We start from the raw sequence: 17,342 nt of genomic DNA on the forward strand, positions 1-17,342 counted from the left end.
AACAGCTTCTGTGAGAAACTGTATGTGATTTGTAATTTTTTTTTTTTTTTTTTTTTTTGGTAACCTATCCTGTCTGATATTGTCCTCCAGTTTTGTTGTCAAAGTTTTCCTCTTCTTGGTGGTCCATGCTTCTGATCCTAGCACTCACACAGAAAGGAGGAATGACATGAGTTCAGGGCTAGCCTAGTCTGTTTACATAGTGAGTTCCAGGCTAGCCAGGGTTACATATTATGTGTCTGTGTTGTGAAAGGTTGTTGAATTTTGTTAAATGCTTTATGTGATTCTATTGTGATAATCACATGGGTTTTCTTTGTATTACTATAAGTGGATTAGGTTTTGATTATTGAACCCACATTGTTTTCCTGGGATTAGTCCAGTTCGATTCCTTTTATGTATGGATTCCTTTTATGGATCCAATTTGTTTTATTTAGTAAGGATTTCTTATGTATGTGTTCATAAGGGATCTTGGTCTATAATTGTCCTTTCTGGTAATGTTTTTTGACTTCATTGATAAGCTGAAGAGATTTCATTTGTTAGGTTTTAGAAGTTTGTGAACGGTGTGTGTGTGTGTTGTGTGTATGTGTGCTTATGTTTAAGACAGGGTTTCTCTGTTGGCCTGGCTGTCCTGGAACTCAATTAGTAGACAAGGCTGGACACAACCTCAAAGAGATGTGCCTGGCTCTGCTTCCTGAGTGCTGAGATTACAGGTGTGTGCCGCCACTGCTTGGTGTAGATTACTAATTGTTTAACACTAATGAAGCCATTTGGGGTCTGGGCTTTTCTTTGTTTTGTTCTCTTGTGAGGAATGGCATGATTCACCAATTGATGTCATCCCTGTACTGGGCCTCGCTTATCTTCTCTGTGTTGCTCCAATTTTAGAGAATGATCTGCTGACAGGAGCCCCTTTTCTCTTTAAGAATACTAATTTAATTAAGTCCATTCAGATTATTCTAAGACTGAGTTTCTTTTTTCATTCTTTTGGAAATACATTTCTCTGTGTTCATCTTCAGTATCTGATGGCATATAATTGTATAAGTTTTTTTTTTTTTTTTTTGGTTTTTCGAGGCAGGGTTTCTCTGTGTAGCCTTGGCTGTCCTGGAACTCACTTTGTAGACCAGGCTGGCCTTGAACTCAGAAGTCCGCCTGCCTCTGCCTCCTGAGTGCTGGGATTAAAGGCGTGCGCCACCACGCCCGGCTACAGTATTTTTTTTTTAAGATTTATTTATTTATTATTATATGTAAGTACACTGTAGCTGTCTCCAGACACTCCAGAAGAGGGCGTCAGATCTTGTTACGGATGGTTGTGATCTACCATGTGGTTGCTGGGATTTGAACTCCGGACCTTCGGAAGAGCAGTCGGGTGCTCTCACCCACTGAGCCATCTCACCAGCCCCCTAAGTATTTTCTTATAAACTCCAAAGTTTCTGGTAAACTGTCTTGTCTTTCCCCCTGATTTTTGTAAATTGAGTCGTTCCTTGGTGTGGTGCTTGATATTGAACCTGGGGCCTCATGCTAGGCTAGTGCCCCGCCTCTGCTGCTTTCTGTGTTCTTTCTTTCTCTGTTTTCTTTTCCTAAGTCTGGTTAAATGTTTGTCAGTTTTGTTGATCTTTACAATTTTGTTTCCTAAAGTTGTAGTTAATCTGATTCACCCATGGTCCCAACAGCAGATGATGTCAGAAAAGAATAATTTGTATGTTTTAAAATGAGCACCATTCTATGAGCTTGGTGAAGTCTCCCTTGTCTTGCACAAGAGTCACTCTGTGTCCAACAAATCTACACATGAGAACTATCCACCTTTTAGTCATTCAATAGCCATGTGGGTGGTTAGATTGGCCCTAAATGGTATCTGTTTGTGGATCTCATCATGATTTTCATACTTGGAGTTTGGTCATTCCTTGGAAGTGTAGATCAGTATAGTTCATAAGTTTGGGAGGCATGCAACCTTATCTCCTCAGATATTCTGGGTCTTTCCTCCTCTTTTGAAACTCTTAAATTAAATGCTGCTGGGGCTGGAGAGATGGCTCAGTGGTTAAGAGCACTGACTGATCTTCCAGAGGTCCTGAGTTCAGTTCCCAGCAACCACATGGTGGCTCACAACCGTCTGTAATGGCATCTGATGCCCTCTCCTGGTGTCTGAACACAGTGACAGTGTATTTACATAAACTAAGCAAATAAATCTTTTCTAAAAAATTAAAAATGCCCTGTGGAAGTTAGGGGACAACTTCTGGGCTTCCATTCTCTCTTTGTACGGTGTGAGTTCCTGGGATTGGTGTTAGGTTTGGTGTGGCCCTTACTGGTGTCCTTTTGGAATGCTTAATTTAGTACTTAAATGACTTTGGTGGTGTGTCACAATCTCTGAGGCTGTTTGTGGTGAGTCATTCTTTTTGTGTTCTTCTTTTTAATTTTTGTGTGTATGTTGCTGGGGACTGAACTCAGATAGGACCTAGCACACCCTAGGCAAGTGTTCTACCACTGAACTACATCCCCAGTCCTTCTTTCCTTTTGTAGTGTGATGTCATTGAACTGTCTAGACTGTCCTTGAACTTGCTGTCTTCTTGTCTCTTCCCCTAGTTGCTTGGATTATAAAAGTCGCCATTACACTTGACTGGTGTTATATAACTTAATAGATAATGTTTGACAGATAAAATTTATGAGGGATTCACACACAAATTTAATAAAATGTCTATTTTCCTGAAACCACACAGGAGTTTAGTTTGTAAAACCCTTAAGAATTGTTATTACTTGTCACCATATTGTAAATTTGACCCTCTACCCACCTCTCCAACCCCCTGGCCCCTGAGACAGAGTTTCTCTGTGTAGCCCTAGCTGTCCTGGAACTGTTCTACCCCCACAGCACATGTTTCCTCAGCACATTGCTCAGTTTACCCAACAGTACCAGTAGCAGGAAGACTCCGGGATGGATGGATGGATGGATGGATATGTATGTATGTATGTATGTATGTATGTATCAGGCTAGATACCTGCTTCTGCCTCCCATGTGCTGGGATTAAAGGTATGCATTACCTCTGCTCAGCTATTGATCCTCCATTTTCTAAGACTACTTTTAATTAGAAGCAAATGGGTTACAATGTAAGTATTGTGTTTTGTTTACAAACTTCCTAGGGTCTGAGACTGTAGCTCAGTGGTGGAGCACTTGCCTAGTAGTAGGTATAGAACCTGGGTTTGATCCCCACTGCAAGTACACCAACAAAATAAGCAAACTGTTTGGTCGGGTTGGGTTCTTAGAGATGTATAGAATCTTTCAGTTTATAAAGTGCACCTTTAGAGGATAGTCTGAGTAGAGCCTTGACTCCTTCAGCACACTGTTTGAATTTATCTTTTTCTCTAAGAACACATGGATTAGATAATCCACCATTCAGCATACAGCCGTACAACTATAGACCCAGGGGCTTGTGGGTTTCTGGTTAAAGCCAGTGCCCTTACTTCCTTAGCCTGGTGTTCTCTGAAAAGAGCAAGTGCCCCCATCAGGCTCACTGTGAAGAGAAGTCTTTCATTCAATAGCCCAGTTAGGTAGCACATGCTTGTTATCCATGCAATTGGGAAATGGAGGCAGGAGGACCAGGTCGAGGCCAACAGCGAGTTTGAGGCCAATTTGGGCTACATGGGAACTTATATTATTTTTTTAAAAAGAAGAATGTTCAGTTTGTTTTTGACATTTGAGCATTTTCAGGACAAATGTTATGAATTGCAAACAAAATTGTAAATGTTTGTGGCAGTTAAAAATACTAAATCATCAGGGCTGGAGAGATCAGTGGTTGAGAGTGTACACTACCATTGCAGAGGCCCTGGTTCCCAGCACCCACACAGGCAGCAAGAACTGCTTGTGACTCCAGTCTTAGGGGATCTGACACCCTCTGGTCCTCACGGGTTCCTGCACACACACGGTGTACCTAAATTTAGGAAAATTCAACACAAAGGCATTAAATCCTGCATCAGGATAGGTAGTGACACTTTTATTTTGAGATTTTATTCCTGGTAGAACATAGTTCCTTTTGAGTCATTTAAAACAAGGGATGCTGGGCTTGTCACTACTCCTTGCATGTACAGAACTGTCTAACATGCATCTTTTTGTGTGTTTATAATACATATGATTTTAAAGTAGAAAATACTTGTGTTTTTGTGTGGCAGGTCTTGCATGTGATAGTTGCTGTTCTTAGTGCCTCTTTTGTCTTCAGAGATGTAATTCAGGTTGCTTCAGTTCTTTGTTCTTGTAGGCATCTTCTTGCCTCTCCAACATGTCAGCTATCTGTTCTAGCAATGCAAGTGTTTGCTATTGAGAAATATATGTCAGTAATTTAAATATATGTGTTTACCTGTTTATTTATTTGTTTGTTTATTTGTTTATTTATTGGTTTTTCGAGACAGGGCTTCTCTGTGTACTCCTGGCTGCCCTGGAACTCACTCTGTAGACCAAGCTGGCCTTGAACTCAGAAATCTGCCTGCCTCTGCCTCCCAAGTGCTGGGATTAAAGGTGTGCGCCACCACGCCCGGTTAACTGTGTCCTTTTTAAAACTAGCATCTGTTGGGTTGTAAAAATTATAGTGTTGAGGGGACATCATAGCAAATGGTTGAAATAGATGAATAAATTTAGAAGCATCGTTGTAGATTTCTCTGTTCTCAAACTTACCTTGTGTGTGACATTTACAGGGCTGTTGTGGAGACGATAGTGGTCTCATGGAGGTAGAGGGCGCTCACCCACCCCGGACGATGAGTCTTAACGCTGCAGAGTTAAAACAGCTCCTACAGAGCAAAGAAGAGAGTCCAGAGAGTCTGTTCCTTGAACTAGAGAAGCTTGTTTTGGTAAAAAGAAACCTAGAAAACATAGTAATGAATCAGTGCTCCTTCTCAGGGTGGCTGACCCCACCTTTCTGTGGTGACCGCTTGAATGAGGGACCCTCAGCTGGGGAACTCTTTGGATCAATGATGTGGAGTGCACTTCTCCGTCATGGCATGAGTCTCAGGAGTAAACAGAGGGAGGAGTTGTGTGTGAACTGTTTACTTTTGAGTGCAGGATGCCTCTGCTGCCACCGTTTAGAGATAAAATGACAAGCGGCTTTGATGTCTTACTTAATATGTTCACTGTTAAGTTGGTGACTGGATGCTGTTCCAGAGTTGTAGTGTATACTTCCACCTCTTTGGCTCCCGTCAGTAGATAAGGCTTAAGTGCTATGGTTTTCTTTGTTGGCACCCTCTCATTGCTTGTGCTGTGTCTAGGAACATTCTAAAGATGATGACAGTCTGGAGTCTTTGCTGGATAATGTAATTGGACTGAAGCAGATGCTGGAGTCATCTGGTGAGCCTTTGCCTCTCAGTGACCAAGATGTAGAGCCTGTACTGTCAGCTCCAGAGTCTCTCCAGAATTTATTTAACAACAGGTAAAATGACCAGGATTTGAGTTTAAATAGAGTACATTTAAAGAATGGCTGCTAGAGTCTAGATTGGGTCAGCCAAGTGTTTGTTTTTAAAGAAATAGTAAAAATCCCAAAGTCTGCACATTATCTACAGCCTCTTTCATATTTTATAGTTTTGTTTGTTTCTTTTTGCTTTTTAAGAAAAACTTTAAAAATGTACATCTATGCCTGGCATATAGCCTAAATAAAAACAGGCTGGCAGACCAAGGTTGACTGACCCAAGCTTTGAGAACATATAACTTCTTTTTTGTGGTTGTTCCTTTGAAAATAGGATTTCATATAGATTAGGCTGGCTTAGAATTTGTGATTCTCCTGCCTAAGCCTTCTGACTACTAGAATGGTGGGTGTGAGCTGTGATACTGAACTGAGGGTATCTCTCTCTTGACCTTTAGAGTATTGTAGCCTTATTGACCATCTAACATGACACAATTAGTTTCTGTATTTAGAAAATTTATATATTAGCAGTTTCTATTCAAATTGGTACAGTGCTATCAACCTGCATTTTTGGAAATAAATCCAGGCTCTGTTTGATTTACGGAGAGCCACAAGCCTATTAGAGTTGGATGTTTTTTTCCTTACACAATACATTCTCACGGCAGCTTCTCCTGCTTCCTTTCTCAAGGCACTCCTCCCAGTTCCTTTACAACTTCCCCTCTTCTGAGATTCACAGCATCCCCTCCTTGGCCAAAAAAAGAACAGGCCTCCCAGGGACATTAGCCAGATATGCCACAGCAATATACAGTAAGGCCAGGCACAAGCCCTTACATCAGGCTGAGGGAGGCAATCCAGTAGGAGGAAAAGGAAAAGGGTCCCAAAAGCAGTCAAAAGAGTCAGGACACCCACACTCCTACTGTCAGGAGCCCCCCACACCCCAAACAACAAGCCAGCAACCATAACATGGATGCACAGGATGTAGGGCAGACCCATGGAGGCTCTTCTGTGATTGCTGCTTCAGTCCCTGTGAGCCCCCACGAGCCCTGCTTAGTTGTTTTTGGAGGGGCTCTGCAGACTGCACTCTTCCAGTTTCCTCTCTTTCTCTGGCCCCCACAATTTCTCTTTCCTCTTTTCCCTGGGGTTCCATGAGCTTCAAGGGGACAGACCCACTGGAAACCTCCACTCTGGGCATTCTTTCCACTTAATGTTTGGCTCTGGGTCTCCGTATTTGCTCCCATCAGCTGCCAGAGGCAGCCTCTCTGAAGACTAGACCAGGCCCCGAGCTGCAGGTGCAGCAGATCATTAGGAGTCATTTCATTGGTCTCTCCCCAGCCCCACCAAATTCAGGTTTGTTTTCTGAATCTTTGGCTTTTAAGGATACCTGATTCTTGAATAGCTTTTTGAATGATTAAGGGCTAATCCTGTTAATACTCTGGAGGATAATAATTTTAATTATTTTACTTAGATAAGATACTTTATTTTGAGATTCTGCTTTTGACCAGATACTTTTTCCATATTCTAGGACTGCATATGTGTTGGCTGATGTCATGGACGATCAGTTGAAATCTATGTGGTTTACTCCATTTCAGGCTGAAGAGATCGATACAGACTTGGATTTGGTATAAAAGATTTTATTACTTATCTTTAGAAAAAGTTGATATTTCTGTTGGCTTCTTTGTATGTTGATAACATTCTAACAGTTTATGTACTGTACACTTAAGGTCCATTTGAGGACAAATTCATGTTATCTCTATGACAGTCTCCCACTTTATTGAAATCTAGAACTCATCACTTTGATACTATTCATTTCATTTCGTTGATCTAGTTAGTAGTTTGTATTTTGAGATTATGATGAGGGAAACATTACATTGTTACGCATGCCCTCTGGAGCACAGAAAACATTTCTGATCAGACTGTTGGTCTGCACTGTATTCCAGGGGAGGAATGGCGTGGCCTCTGCCCTGGGGCAGTAGTTGATGTTCGTAAGCATAGTGCTGCAAAGGTTCATTAGTGTAAATGCAGGCTGTTGTGTTCTTCTCAGAGCTGTGGTGCTGCAGGTGATGCTAGCCACATCGTACTGTACCCGTGTATTACCTATTTCCTTTATCAAAGAAATCTATTGGGTATATTCCCTGTCCAAAGGGTACTAGTGTTTATCATGAAACGGAAACTGAAAGCATGGGCTCCTTTGTATTTAAGATGTGTTTTGTGTATTGAGAGCTGCTTTTCCTTTAAGGAAAACACACACACACACAAACACAAACACACACACAGTATAACTAACCTTGAATTAAAGAATTGATTTTTACTATAAACTTTTTAGTGATTCATTAGAACTGTGCTGTCCAGTAAACTCTGTACTCTATGCTTTTCTTTCTTTGGTACAGTAGCGAGTAGCTTTGTGTAACTCTTGGAAAATTAAAATTTAGGCAGTGTGACTGAAACACTGAATTTTGGTTAGGCATGGTGGCCTATACCTCTAATCTCAGTCCTAGGAAGGCCAAGGCGGGAGAATATCTGTGAGCTCAAGGCCAGTCTAATCTACATAGTGAGTTCCAAGCTTGCCAGGGCTATATGTGATAAGAACCTCTCTCTTAAAAATAAGCACAGAATTTTATTATGATTGGGTCTTACCTACTGTTATTTTAAATACTCCCACATGGGAGTTGGAGAGATGGCTCAACAGCCGAGTACTTGATGCTCTTGTAGAGGATTTACCTTTAGTTCCTAGCACTTACATAGCAGCTCACAACTACTGGTACCTTCAGTTCTCGGGAATCTGATGCCCGCATGTGACCTCTCTGGGTATCAGGCACGTACATACTCACAGGCAAAACTTTCATACAGATAGAGTAAAAATAAATAAACCAGCCGGGAGTGGTTGCGCACGCCTTTAATCCCAGCACTCGGGAGGTAGAGGCAGGCAGATTTCTGAGTTCGAGGCCAGCCTGGTCTACAAAGTGAGTTCCAGGACAACCAGGGCTATACAGAGAAACCCTGTCTCGAAAAACCGAAGAAAGAAAGAAAGGAAGGAAGGAAGAAAGAAAGAAGCAACCTCACATGTAGTTGACAGTATAATTTGTGAGAGGTTGTTCATTTTCAGCTGAGAGTGGTGCTCACACTTGAAATTCTAGCACTAAAGTGACAGAATTGCTACAAATTTGAAGCCAGTCTGGGCCACTAGTCCTTCCTAGGCCACACTGAGCTACAGACAAAGAGCTTGACAAAAATAAAAATAAAACATGACAAAACCTGAGCTTTCCTTTTGCGGGGGTATGGAGAATCTTCAAGACAGTTTCTCTGTGTATCTCTGGCTATCCTGGAACTTGCTATATAGACTAGGGTAGCCTTGAACTCAGAGATCTGTCTGGCTCTGCCTCCTGAGTGCTCAGATTAAAGGTGTGAACCAATACTGCTCAGCTAAGCTCTCTTTTTAAAGTAAGCTTAAACAGGACTCTCTCACAGTGATAACTGTGACCATGGTTTAGAGAAATTTTAGACCTTGTAAGTAGCTTTCTCGTTTCTCTGACATTATACATAGGTTAGAATGTCATGAAATGCGTCAAGCTTTTGGGAGTCTGCAGCACATAACGCTTTTCTAATGAGTGTGGCCGATCACACAAGGTGGCCATTGCATTGTCTCCACGTTATTGTTAATGTTCTTTGGGTATTCTGTTTTTTATTTATATAGTGTAATCCTGAGTTTCCTGTCACATAGCTGTTCCCTAGATTTGCAGACCTGCAGCTTTCCTGAGGAGGAATGCCACGAAATCGTTAGTTGAATTCCCAGGGCTTTCTGTATTTGTTAATACCAATGATGTGACTTCCTGAAAAGTTAGAGGTAGATTTAGAATCAAATTACCATGAAAGTGAAAAGGAATTTGTAGGTAATGGCAGTTTCTGTAGTGAAAGTTACACAAACTTTACTATGTTCTCTCTTATTTTTATGACTGCAGGTAAAGGTTGACTTAATTGAGCTTTCAGAAAAGTGCTGCAGTGACTTTGATTTGCATTCAGAACTGGAGCGCTCGTTTCTGTCAGAACCATCATCTCCAGGAAGAACCAAGACTACTAAGGGATTTAAACTCGGGAAGCATAAGCACGAGACATTCATAACTTCCAGGTAAAATTCCTTCTACTGATGATCGTAGTTTACAATAAACACCTAATTGTAAACCCCTCTCCCTTTTGAGACAAGAGCCTCTATTATGTAGCTCTGACTATCTTGGACTGTTTAGACCAGGCTAACCTCAAGCTCACAGAGATCTGCCTGCCTCTGCCTCCCAAATTCTGAGATTAAAAGTTTGTGTCATCTTGAATGGCATAAGAATAATAATGTTTAAAATGAATAATTTCAGGAAGTGACTGGTGTATGCTATTGGTCTTTTTTTGCTGTTGTTGCTGGGGTTTGAACCCAGGGCACTTGTAAGTCCTTGTGTTGGTCTTTCATTGATCAAGAAACAGACTGGTTTGTTTAAAAATATTGTTAGTCTTGCTGGTTCATGCCTTTTTGTTGGTTCATGCCTTTAATCCCAGCACTCAGGAGGCAGGGGCAGGTAGATCTCTGAGTTCCAGGACAGCCAGGACTACATAGACAAACCCTGTCTCAAAACAACAACAAAAATATTGTTAGTCTTATCAATAAACAAGCACACGATTTTTAGCTAGTTTGTTATATTATCACAGAAAGTAATATTACTGGGACAGTTCCTGTCGCGGAGTGCCATTCCATTTTTAGTATTGTAAAGGTGAACTATGACATTTTCATTGGAAATCTGAAAGAGAACAATTTTCTCATAGAGTGCTTTTGTCTTAACAGTGGAAAATCTGAATACATTGAACCTGCCAAACGAGCTCATGTTGTGCCACCACCTAGAGGCCGGGGCCGGGGAGGATTTGGACAGGGCATACGGCCCCATGATATTTTCCGTCAGAGAAAGCAGAACACGAGCAGGCCACCATCTATGCATGTGGATGACTTTGTTGCAGCTGAAAGTAAAGAAGTGGTCCCTCAAGATGGAATACCCCCGCCAAAACGGCCGCTCAAAGTCTCACAGAAGATCTCCTCTCGTGGTGGATTTTCAGGCAACCGAGGAGGACGGGGTGCTTTTCATAGTCAGAACAGGTTTTTCACACCACCTGCTTCGAAAGGTAAGTGCCTCTGTATGTTTTCTAATGGGCCGGAGTGATGGAGTAGTAAACACGTGGCCCAGATAGAATGGGCTCAGGGACTTCTCTCTCCCTCCAGTTAAGCTGCCTCTGTGGCTCCTTTTGATGTGTTGTACTTTTAGTTATGAGGGCTCCTTCCTTCCTGCCTTTTTCCTTTTTCCTTTTTTTTTTAAAAAAGATTAATTATTTTATGTATATGAGTACACTGTAGCTGTCTTCAGATGCACCAGAAGAAGGCATTGATCAGATGGTTGTGAGCCACCATGTGATTGTTGGGATTTGAACTTAGGACCTCTAGAAGAGCAGTCAGTGCTCTTAACTGCTGAGCCATCTCTTCAGGCCCTTTCTTAACTATTTTCCTTTTTACATAGAGGGAGAAAACTTGTTTTTGAGGCAGTGTCTCACAATGTACCCTTGACTGGTCTGAATCTCACTATGTAGTTCAGGTTCCAGCTGCCTATGCCTCCCGAGTCCTAGGGTTAAAGATGTGCACTACCATACCAACTTGAAGAAAATTTTAATGTATTTTATTTGTGTGGGTATTTTGCTTGTTTGTGGTCTATACACTACATGTGTGCCTATTGCCCAGTGAGGTCAGAAGAGGGCATTGGATCCTTGAAGCTGGAGTTAAGACAGGTGTGAACTACATGTAGGTGCTGGGAATTAAACCCTGTCCTCTGGAGGGCAGCTTGAGCCATCTCTCTAGCTCTCACAGTGACAATTTTATATATCCCTCCTGAGCAACATGTGTTATTTTCACAATTACACCTCTCAGCACAGTCTTGTTGCTCTCTATAGTTGGCCTCTTGCTTCTCTTACCTATTTTTTTTTTTTATCTTTCATGGTTTCCACTCATTAGTGGTATGTATGGGTATATGTGTGCAGATGAAGGCAAAGGTATATATGGGTGCTAGAGGTCGGTTGATACTTGTTTTCTTCAAATGCTCTCCACCTTAGATACTCATACTGAACCTTTCGCTTTACCCCAGGCATGTTGATTCAGCTAGACTAGCTAGCCGGCATGGGACAGGGGTGCATGCATACCCTGTCACTGCCTCTCACGTGCTGGCATCACAAGTAGGCCACCTATGCTTGCCCAACATTCCTCTGTGTGTGTGTGTGTGTGTGTGTGTGTTACGGCAGTTCCTCATGCTTTTGTAGCTTGCTCTTTCCCCTCTGTGCTGTCCCCATTGCTCTCTGCATTCTCTTTCAGAGACGGGTTGTTGCTATGTAGTTCAATAACTGCTGCCTTCCTCTTGCTGGTGCTGACCTTGCAAAGTGCTGGGCATGCACAGGTGTATATGGTTTATATCTTTTTCTTCTTCTTAAAATCCAGTTTTATTTGTGTATGTGTCTATACACATGTGCATACATGTATGTGTGTGCTTACAGAGTCTATAGACGAGGCAGGCATTGGATCCCTTAGAACTGCAGTTAAGGGCATTCATGAGCTGCAGTTAAGGGCATTCATGAGCTGCCTAATACGGGTGCTGGTATTTGAATCTGGTCTTCATGATTGAACAGTAAGTGCTTTAACTACTGAGTAATCTCTCCATCCCCTATTTTCTTTTAAATGTTGTATTTAATTTATTTTAAATTGTTTGAAGACACTGAATATACTTACAGATAGTGCTCCTTTGTTGTTATTGTTTTACTTTGTTTTTATATGAAGTGTTGCTGTATAGCAAGATTCATCCCAAATTTGTGATCCTCCTGCTTCAGAAAATACTGGAATTGTAGGCATATGTCTCTACACTGGTTTCAGAGATAATCAGTCCCTCCCCCTCCCCCCACTGTCTTCTTCCCTTACCTTTGTACTCTATTTCACACACACTATATTTCATTTGAAACAGGGTCTTATGTACTCCTTATGTGTTGTATGTACTGAGGCAGGCTTAAATTCACTATGTAGTCAAGGAAATCTTGTCTTCTTTATGTCATGAGTGCTGGGGTGACAGGCATGTCCCATCCCAACCCAGCCAGAAATGGTTCTTCACTGGTAAACTGCTGACGTCTTTTCATACCTGCTGAGTTAGGAAGGTGAATGAACGGGACTTAGTTTGCCATTAATACAATCATGTACACAGAAGGGCGTCAGGATCTGTGCTTAGGACTTTGTTGTGGAGTTCTTGAGAACCCACTTTTACAGAACCATGGCAGTCTGGTGCTGTAGTCACCCTGCACTTAACCACTGTGTGATGCTGCTCAAGGTAGAGGTGGTCGGCTTCTGCTGTATCATCACCCTTGAAGATTAACAAGAGCCTGTCAGACACATTGATCGAGTTGGCTAGTGGGGGTGATGTGAGTAGCCTGTAGCCTCCACTCTCAGGAGTTGGAAGGCAGACAGACCGCAGGTTTGAGGCTGGTCTGGCTCTTACACGGCAAGACCCTTATTCAGAAATCCCCCAAACAAGGGAAGCAACTCAAGTGTGAAATCAGTTGATTGTGTTCTTTGTGTTTAGGAAACTACAGTCGTCGGGAAGGAACCAGAGGCTCCAGTTGGAGTGCTCAGAACACTCCTCGAGGAAATTATAATGAAAGCCGAGGGGGGCAGAGCAACTTTAACAGGGGTCCTCTTCCACCATTACGGCCGCTTAGTTCTACAGGTACGCGTCCTTCTTTTCAGATTGTGAAGGTCATTGCCTTTTGTTCTGGGAGAGACTTACTTTAGCATGTAGACTTATTTTGAAGTTAGGCTTATACCAGGGACTGGAACTTAACTGCCAGTGTAATCTGAAATGTCTCGTGATAATGGGCCATATTTATAAAAACAAACCAGTTGCTATGGTGTCTTTTGAATTGCAAAGTGTTTTGATAGCAAAAGTAGCATCATATAGTGGCTACTGTTCTATACAGTACTGTATAAGCATAGAATCTTTTTTTCTACATTACTATCTCAAGTTTAGGATTCTTGTCAGACAGCTTTGGTTTTAAATGGGCGTTCTGAAAATATGCTCCTTTTTTAAAAAATGGGCGTTCTGAAAATATGTTCCGTTTTTAAAAAAATGTGCAGAGAGAGAGAGAGAGTGTGAGAGAGAGTGAGTTCGTGTGTGTGTGTGTTTAGGGCAGAAGAAGACACAAGATTTCCTGGAACTGGAGTTACCCGACACATACAGTCCTCTGAAAAAGCAGCCCATGCTCTTATCACAGAGCTATCTCTGCAGCTCTAAAATAAGTTTTATTTGGGATATAATTCTCATAAGTCACAGCTCACCTGTTTAAAAGTATAAGCACTATATAACAGGCAAGGAGAAGATGTTTGAACTAAAAGTGGTCTTGTTTTTTCTTTTCTAGGTTACCGCCCTAGTCCCCGGGATCGAGCTTCTAGAGGCCGCGGGGGCCTGGGACCATCCTGGGCTAGTACAAATAGCGGCAGTGGAGGCTCGAGAGGAAAGTTTGTTAGTGGAGGCAGTGGTAGAGGTCGTCATGTACGGTCCTTTACTCGATAGATGGCAACACCCCAAGTAAATGGACATTTCATGAGGACAAAAACAAACAGACCTTGAAGGACCAATTTAGACTTAGCAGTTATATCTGGATACATCTGAGAGAATATTTTTATCTGAAGAAAGCAGATTTTGTTTGATACTTAACGAGATTTCAATAAAAATCCAAACTTTGTATGTATGTTTGTATATATTTTTCCCATTTTATATGGTATTTATTTAGAAAGTTTCTAGGTAGAAAGATAAAAACTAAATAATTTTTTTTTGTATTTCTCTTGCTTATACTATAGATATTTCCAAACTTTCTCAGCCTGTGACACCCTTTAGTGTGTCTCGGGAATTTTTTCACAGTGTCCCTAGGCCAAAAACAAACTTGATACTTTTGTTTATTAAACAGTTAGGGTCCAAGCAACTGAAGACTTTCCACCATCATCACCACTAGTAACTGGACACCGCTCAAGGCCTCACTCACCCTTGGAAACAGCAGCCTTCCCTGTCCGGGTTTCCTGAGCAGTACTGTTTATCAAACTGCTGAATGGTCGTTACAAATGTGTGCTGTCCTGGAAAGTCACCCAGAGTTACCCAGTGCTGAAAATGGGAACTACCTCAATTCGTAGTTTGTGTGGTGCCCAGCAGATGTCGCTGTTTCCTCAGAAGTTTAAAGCACTCATGCTTATTTACTAAGGTGCCCACCACACAGTTTAGTAATCATTGCTGTACCAGAAGGAGCGAAACACTTCTTTATGTTAGAAGTACAGGCTTTGCTGCAAGCTTGGACCTACGGATGCTATTTTATTATAGAGTTACTTAAAGCCGAAAAGTTGGCTTATCGTAATACGGTTATTTTGGGAATCAGAAGCATCTACTTTATATTCAGAAATAAAACTTATAACTTTGACCAAGGAGCCATATTTCCCCTAAGGTATGTCTTAATTCATTGAGCCTATATAAATGGCATAAAATATAGAGTTCTCTTAAACAAAAATAAGTGTATGAGTCTCATTCCATCCTAACAGCCTCTATTTTGGGGAATCACTTGAGTGCATTTAATATATGTTTATTAGGAAAAAAGGCCTTGAAAAGTTCAGCCTTAGAATTGAGGGTTTAGCTGATTGATAGAAGTACTTGCCTAGCATGTGTGATTAACTACTAGCAATGTTTCTGAGTGTGTGTATGTGCATATGTCTCTGTGCGTGTGTGTGCGTGCGTGTGCGTGCGTGTGTGTGTGTGTGTGTGTGTGTGTGTGTGTGTGTGTGTACATGCATGTGTGTGAGTGAGCATGCGCATGTGCGCACATACACGTGCATGGAAAGTTCAGATGGAAGGATTCTGATGTTTAAGTACAAGGTGATGAAAATCTTCCTACTAGTCTGGAACAACCCAAGCTCTTAGTCTGCTCAGGCTGCTGTAACATAGCAAAATAGACTGGATGGCTTATGTAAGAAAAAAATCTCACAGTTCCATTGGTCAGGCATTCGGTAAAACCAGGTTCTGGTGAGGCACTCCTTGTAGACTTTTCACATGCTCTTTCTGTAGTTGAGGAGAGACAGTGTAAGGAGTTTGCCAGCCTGGGTTTTGAATCATATTTCTACACCATCTGAATCAAGTACCTTAGCTTTCCCCCCACCCCTGTAGCACCAGGACATTACCTCTTTTGCTGGGCTGTAGAGTGATACATCTGTAAGGGGTCTTGACTTCTTTTGGGAGGGGGGTGGTTCGAGACAGGGTTTCTCTGTGTAGCCTTGGCTGTCCTGGAACTCCCTTTGTAGACCAGGCTGGCCTCGAACTCAGGAATCCACCTGCCTCTGCCTCCCGAGTGCTGGGATTAAAGGCGTGCGCCACCACGCCCGGCTGGGTCTTGACTTCTTATTTATTTGAGCCTTGCTTTTAAGAAGCTTTCAGTTCGTATCAGTTTGCATCTGTACTATGATGACTAGTGTTGTCCATTTGATAGAATTTAGAGTCATGGGAGGTGGGTCTCTGGACAAGCTGGATAAGGGATAACTTTAATTCATTACACTGCAATGGTAATACTAGTCTATCATGGTTGGCACAGTTCCCTGGGTGAGATCCTGGACTACAAAAGTGAAGAAAGAAGATAAACACTAGCAGGCTACTTAGAACTTAAACAGAATCAATTCACCATAGAAATACAATTCCAAACACCTAATATTGTGATTTGTCATTTTAAAATGAGTAAGTTAAAGGGTTAGGGTTACAAGTACATTTAGATCTGTGTATAACTGTATTTCTTCAAAAATGAGTGGTTGTGTGTGTACTTTGGTGCCGTGAATGTCTATTTGCACTAGACATTTCAATGGTGGTGTTTGATAGTTAGAAATTAGAACTGCAGAATATCTTTGGGGACAAAGTGTATTTCATCTGTAGCACAAATAGAGGATAGGATCATTTGTATTCATTTCATAAAAATACAAAAGAATAAAATATTGATGGGCTTTACAGACAGTAAAACTTCAGTTAGGTTAGTTTTTTTCAGTTAGTACAAAACCTTGGGAAAACCTACAGGGTGCGATCAAGAGGTAGAACATGTCTCCTGAGCATGTCTCCACGTGTCTTAGTGCCTTAGTTCAGGCCTTAATGTTAAAGCAAAGTACTGGCTTTTTTTAAGTGCTTTATTATTAGTGTACGTCTGTCTGTGTGATATATGGGGATGGGGGAGTATGCCGTGGCATGTCTATGTAGGTCAAAGGACAACTTGGTAGAGTTGGCACTTTATCTCTTCCTTTATGCGAGTTCTGGGATCAGACTTAGGTTTGGCAAGCTCTTTACCCACTGAGTCATCTTACCACCCCAAAGCCAGGTATTTTCTGTCTTCAGGAAATATACAATATATTGAAGACAATGATCCCATAAGCAGTGTCCTTAAAAAGAGGACTGGAGAGATGGCTCAGTGGTTAAGAACAATGACTGTTCTTCCAGAGGTCCTGAGTTCAATTCTCAGCAACCACATGGTGGCTCACAAGCATCTGTAATGGAATCCAATGCCATCTTCTGCTGTGTCTGAAGACAATGACAATATACCCACCCACATGAAATAAAACTTTAAAACAGAGAAATAATAAAGTGTATGAATATGAAATGATCCAGAATTCTTAAGTAATCCAACCAGTACATTACAATATAATTTTAATTGTAGGTGGTTAAAAGTAATTTCAAAATAGCTAAATATAGATAAGATGGGAGAGAATCTTAATGTCACACTTTATTTATTTATTTATTTATTTATTTATTTATAGATAGGGTTTCTTTGTGTAGCCCTGGCTGTCCTGGAACTCACTTTGTAGACCAGGCTGGCCTTGAACTCAGAAATCCGCCTGCCTCTGCCTCCCAAGTGCTGGGA

The 17,342-nt window shown here is 41.5% G+C and overlaps 1 protein-coding gene across 1 annotated transcript in view; it reads left to right on the forward strand.

Moving 5' to 3' along the window:
• Virma (vir like m6A methyltransferase associated) overlaps window positions 1-14,162 on the forward strand; it is a 65,148-nt gene extending 50,986 nt beyond the window's left edge. Inside the window, exons 18-24 of the mRNA XM_021159733.2 lie at window positions 4,669-4,821; window positions 5,236-5,396; window positions 6,889-6,985; window positions 9,323-9,489; window positions 10,186-10,517; window positions 12,998-13,141; window positions 13,830-14,162. Of these exons, the coding sequence (XP_021015392.1) occupies window positions 4,669-4,821; window positions 5,236-5,396; window positions 6,889-6,985; window positions 9,323-9,489; window positions 10,186-10,517; window positions 12,998-13,141; window positions 13,830-13,984 (1,209 nt within the window). The 3' untranslated portion in view covers window positions 13,985-14,162. The remainder of the gene's footprint in view (window positions 1-4,668; window positions 4,822-5,235; window positions 5,397-6,888; window positions 6,986-9,322; window positions 9,490-10,185; window positions 10,518-12,997; window positions 13,142-13,829) is intronic.
• The last annotated feature ends 3,180 nt before the right edge of the window (window positions 14,163-17,342 follow it).

The sequence above is a fragment of the Mus caroli genome, chromosome 4, assembly GCF_900094665.2.
Source record: "Mus caroli chromosome 4, CAROLI_EIJ_v1.1, whole genome shotgun sequence".
Taxonomy (NCBI): domain Eukaryota; kingdom Metazoa; phylum Chordata; class Mammalia; order Rodentia; family Muridae; genus Mus; species Mus caroli.